This window comes from Gymnoscopelus microlampas (genome assembly GCF_963454915.1).
Source record: "Gymnoscopelus microlampas genome assembly, chromosome: 2".
NCBI lineage: Eukaryota > Metazoa > Chordata > Actinopteri > Myctophiformes > Myctophidae > Gymnoscopelus > Gymnoscopelus microlampas.
The window spans coordinates 17,879,675-17,885,494 of NC_139939.1; the positions used below are offsets into that span (position 1 = coordinate 17,879,675).

The window sequence follows — 5,820 nt, forward strand, 5'->3', positions numbered from 1 at the left end:
GTTATGCATGCACCGAAAATAGGCGATCTACAAGCGCACAACGCACTGCAGTAGATTGGCTATTTTCAGCTTCGCGGTCAGGTTTAAGAATCTCCAAAGAAATTGTAAAAATGTAATTAATTAAATCAGCATCCAAAAATATTGATATCCTCACAAGTATAGTTACAAATGTGCGTGTGTGCTGGTGTGCGTGCATGCTTGCATGCCTCATTTAAGTGGTAAAGTGAGTGAATGATGGGGAGAGAGCGAGTTTTTCTAATCTGCTTAAATACCAACAAACCAACGCATTTCAACGCATCCGTTTCGTGAAATGGGTGGGGCAGGATTTGACCATGCGTCATTCGGTGTGAAGAGACAGGACTTCCCTGCGTCAGATATTGACACGACGGGGCTGTCCTGTTGTGTCTTTGTCAGTGTGATTGGGGTGCCGTCCTAGATAAAAATCCTATCAAATGCATGGTGGTCTGTGGCCTATTGCATATCAAACTCTGGGGTCCTTGAAATGGAAAACATTGGAGATTGGTAACGTAATGTAGCATGAGATAGGGACACTAACTCAAACTTCTTTTTTAAATTTACTTTGCCTTTGTTAGCGGGAAAAGTACATGAAATGGAACATTTCATGTTCTATTTCTTTAAATCTTAATCGCTTTTTTTCTGCCCATCTCTATCTCTCTTTGTGTTGTGTGTGTGTGTGTGTGTGTGTGTGTGTGTGTGTGTGTGTGTGTGTGTGTGTGTGTGTGTGTGTGTGTGTGTGTGTGTGTGTGTGTGTGTGTGTGTGTGTGTGTGTGTCCGTCTGCTGCCCCCTCCCCCACCTGCTGCAGGTGGCCAAGGTGGAGTACGTGCGGAGGCGTCCCAAGCTGAGGGAGGTGCAGCTGAAGCTGGAGGAACACCTGGAGTGCACGTGCACCAATAAACGCCACATCAGCACACACACAGACAACGACAATGGTGAGCAAGCATGCTGTGTGTGCATCTATGTGAGTCTGTGCGTGTGTGAGAGACACACACACACAGAGTTGATTGATTCCCATGTTAACTGTGCTGTGTATACTTGCTCCCCTCCCATGGTCAACTACAAATGTACAAATGTAACCAATTTGGTTACATTGTACACTCTTGGAGTTAAAGGTAGGGTAAGTGATTTTCTTTGGTTAAAATAAGTGTTAAATAGCTCTATATTCTGATAGTACTCATTGCTATAGAGTGTTTGTTCAGTAAAGGAGTCTCCATGTCTCTCCAGCTCTTTATAAAACAGAAAATGCATTTTTGTGTCAGTTTCAGTTTCATTTCCAATTTTATCCAATCAGGATAGAGAACTCAATCAGGATATAGATTAAACAAGTGAAATTGGAAGTGATTTCTCCTGATTGGCTGAGATTTTGACACCTACCGGAAAATGTATTTTCTGTTTATTAAAGATCTGGAGAGACATGGAGACTCCTGTTACTGAACAAACACTCTATAGCAATGATTACTATCAGAATATAGTGCTTTAACCTTTTAACAAAATACTTTTTGTTTTAACCAAAAAATATCACTTACCCTACCTTTAAATTAACAATCACGATTTTACAGTGATAATTAAACCTCCCCTTCCTCCATTTTGATTCTTCCCACAGGAATCAGCTGAAGAGAAATGGATGATAGAAGAATGGAAGATGGAGGACATGGAGGACAGAAAGACAATGACAGCCTGTAGTAGAACAAAACAATGACAAGCACCTTCTGCCAAGCAGCATCTGTTTCAGCCGATGTCTTCCATGACAGATGTGCCCACAGGAGCCTTGCAGGTCTGCCAGACGACACGACTCGGCTGTCAAACGCCTGCCGCGGCCATGTCGTGTCAAATGGACAGTGACCGCTGTTAGCTTATGTTCAGTTCTGCTCATTGCGTTTGCCTGGGAGAAAAAGATTAAACAAAGAGACCTAATTCTTTTACAACGGTTATTTCCAAACCTTAGAGAGACAAACAATCAGTCACAGTAACTAGCAACAGATAGACTTTGAAATTTTAGCTTTGAACGATTCTTCAATGGAGAAACATACTTCGTCTTTGTAATTCTCTATGCATGGATGGACAAATAATTGGTCAAAACAAAACAAAAAAAGCGCTTGTATTTAAGCCACTATCACTGGAAGGGAGGTGGATTCTGGGATACTGGAAAAGTGGATACTGATGTCTTATTCCTGTTTCAGTGTACAACTGCTCTGGGACGGATGGATTATAAGGATCTTGGAATCCTTCCAAGCCTTCTAGAAGATTCCATCTGTGAACATTGGCTGGGATTAAGTTTTGTATTCAATGATTTACTCTTCCTTCCGTGCACACACACACACACACACACACACACACACACACACACACACACACACACACACACACACACACGCGCACGCGCACGCGCGCGCGCGCGCGCGCACACGCGCACACACGCGCACACACACACGTATATCCTCTTATTTTTGTAACTTCTCATTTTCTATTGCTGTCGATTTCTATTGCTGGCATGTTATCAACATAAAGGTTGAAGAAAAGTCCTATGTACATGTTACTGATACTAATAAACTATTTATATGTATGATTGCATTTGAGCGTGTGTTTGGGTGTGTGTGCGTGCATGCTTGCTGCTGCGTGTGTGCGTGCCTGCAGGATCATATTGAACCCAAATACAGAAGAGAAGCAACACTGAGACACTGAACCAAAACGGCGGTGAACTTGTTTCTGAGTAAGAGTAAGGCTTGATTTATACCAGTGGTTCTCAACCTGTGGGCCGGGCCCACTGGTGGGTTGCGAGGGTATTGCAAGTGGGACCCCCAAAAAATGTCAAAACACTGAAGATTTTGGTGTGGTGTGTTTTCTTTAAAACCTTGTTTTCATTGTGATAAATAGGAAATATATTGATCCAAGCCGGAACACAGTCGATGGATTGCTCATTAAAATAAACATGCAGCAAATCCAGAAAAGGTTGAGAACTACTGATTTACACTTGCAGTGTTCATATCCGATGTACACACGTTGTGAGCTTGTAGGCCTTCTATTTTCGCACTCAACACTGACGCACAACATTGCAGTACAAATCAGGCGTGAGGAGAAAAGGACAAACAGCAGTGTTCTGGGGAAGCACCGCGGAACAAGCCTCACTCACGTGGGCTCATTCCACTGTCATTAATAAAGGGAGTGTTGTTACTCCAAACTCAGGTTGAGGAAGTGATAGTTCTCCTGATAATTGGAAGGTAAATGTTTTTGGAGGTGACCTCATCCCATCACTTGCAATTGCAACGACGCGTGTGACTTTGCGGTAAAACATACAGCTGCAGCTTCTCGGTCAAAGTCTGGCTGTCATACAGACTTACTTTTTCAATTAATCAAATGTTATTTTTGATTAAAAAAAATCCACTTCCATTTCCATTTCACATGAGCGTTTTTTGACCACTTCTCTAAACCATATTTTTAGTTGCGAGTGTCTTCCCCCTCAAAATGACGCAGGCACTCGCAGGAAGTTCTTTGAAAAAGGAAATGAATCTATGTTCACATGTTGCTGTTGCTCAGTAAACACATTTTACATACATACCATTTCTGATGACATTGTTGTTTTACGGTGTCATCATTGGAAAGCTCTCAGAACATGCTTTATTTGATTGGGGCCGTTTCTTCCAGGGTTTCGTACAGACCATAAACAGATGCCGTTATGACCACGTAGCTAGACCACGTAGGAGTTAAAAATGTAACTCCCTCTCTCTCATTCGATTTTCATGAGTGGGACAATAGTAGAATACATTTAATACTTTAATGCACCAGTACAGACAAGTGCTAATCGTGAGTTTACAGGTCAAAGCCAAAAGGGAAAAGGGTGATTAGTAAATCGAGGAAAAATAAGACCAATTGGCATCAGACAAGCTATACAGTTCTCACATCTTGAGATCTGAACCATAACTCCTTTGTTTCACGATCCGCCCCTACCCAACGGCGACTTTAAATCCTCTTTTTCATGCAACACATTCAACCGGCTTGGAAATTGAGGCCAATAAACAACCAGCGAAATAGAGAAGAAATTGTCCCCTTTGGTTTTTATGGCGGTGTGCACGTGGTGTTATTCCTTCCTCAATCCAGGCCAAAGCCACCGAGTCTAAACCCATACCTCTAATGCCACTCCAAACCCAACTGGCATCCCTCAAATCTGCTGTCTAAACTATTATGTTGTGGTTCCACGTGGCCTGAAACGTCCCTCTCAAACAGCTCTTTGTTCCATATCGTCGCTGTCGGGCAGAAAACTTTAATCTTTGAATGTTTTTTTTCCTCCATAAATGAATCAGCTATGTCCGTGTTTTCACAAACATAGCGAAAATAGCTGATGTTCAGGCTCACAACGCGTTGCATCACAATGAAAGTGGTTTCAGTCTGTCTGAGACTTTTATAAATATTTAACCAATGAAAAGTATTTTCAAGACCTTGTGACTAAATAATAACTATATTAGATCCACTGGAACACAGTGCTCTTTTTTCCAATTCCTGAAAAGTATGGGTTTTGGACATACTGTACAAAGGTTTCCATCCAATGGCGACGAAATGTCAGATGATAATTAGGACATGCATCCAACAGCTGTGGCTCCATTAACATTACGGCTAACTGCATTCACAACAAACGGAGGGCCAAACACATGTTTGTTGGTCGCCGCAGTGAAAAGAGGAGGCAGACAGACAGACAGACAGACAGACAGACGGAGTGACTTCATGCTAGCTTGAGGTTGCGTTGCGTAACTCACTTTGCCAGCATTATTGCTCTTGGAAGTCCTGGTATAAACCAAGTGTGTAGACATTGGCCAAAACTCTAAACAGAGTGGCTACTTGGTGCAAATACATAAACTTCATAATTGAGTGTGCTACATAAGCTGCACAAAGGAAACACTGTGTATGGAGGCTGTATTCTTGAAAAGAACCGTGGCCTTTCCAATCTGTATCAGGCTGTAAATCTGCCATACTGTCAGGGTCCACAGGATGGATTTTAGTGGGTGCACACACACATGCTTTGGTATCTGTTCTGCTGTCAGAATGGGGAACCGTCACTGAAATGTAAACGAAAGAGAGAGGGGGGCAGTGTGAGAGAGAAACAGATAGAGAGACCAACTGACAGACAATGATAAAGAGAGAGAAAGAGAAATATGAGACTATATACAGTACAGCATGCATTAAAGGACTTGATATACTTTGTTGTACGCTGTGTCACCCACCGATCTACAAGCTCGCAAGGCATTGCGCTGCGAGGCATTGTGAGCTTGTAGATCGACTATTTTTGGTCATAAGTACTGTATGAATCCGGCTTTATGTGAATAAAATGTTATACTTCAGATGAATGAGCAAGAGGGAAGGAAAAAAAAGGAAGGCAAAGAGAGACAGATGGAGTAAGATTGTGTGTAAGAGAGTAGGTGGGAGGGAGGAAATGAAAATAGAGTGGATGGCAGAGTGAGTGAGAGATAGATACTGTGTGTGTATGTGTGTGTGTGTGTGTGTGTGTGTGTGTGTGTGTGTGTGTGTGTGTGTGTGTGTGTGTGTGTGTGTGTGTGTGTGTGTGTGTGTGTGTGTGTGTGTGCGTGTTTGTGCGTGTTTGTGTGCGTGCGTGCGTGTGTGTGTGTGTCTGGGAGACTTCGTACAACTAAACCTCTGTTAAGCAGATTAGCAACATGCTAGCTCAAATTGCGAGTGTTCGGCTGGTCAAGCACGACCTGTTGTAAGCTGATGGAGGTGAAAGCCGCCCTCGGCCACAGGTCAGATTACTCTGTGCCCATTCACTCACCCTGGCCTTTGTGAAAAAAACGGAT

The 5,820-nt window shown here is 42.8% G+C and overlaps 1 protein-coding gene across 1 annotated transcript in view; it reads left to right on the top strand.

Annotated features, from left to right (window-relative positions):
• The window catches only part of pdgfaa (platelet-derived growth factor alpha polypeptide a), a 13,947-nt gene extending 11,383 nt beyond the window's left edge, over positions 1–2,564 (top strand). Inside the window, exons 5-6 of the mRNA XM_084047309.1 lie at positions 825–951; positions 1,623–2,564. Of these exons, the coding sequence (XP_083903435.1) occupies positions 825–951; positions 1,623–1,633 (138 nt within the window). The 3' untranslated portion in view covers positions 1,634–2,564. The remainder of the gene's footprint in view (positions 1–824; positions 952–1,622) is intronic.
• The last annotated feature ends 3,256 nt before the right edge of the window (positions 2,565–5,820 follow it).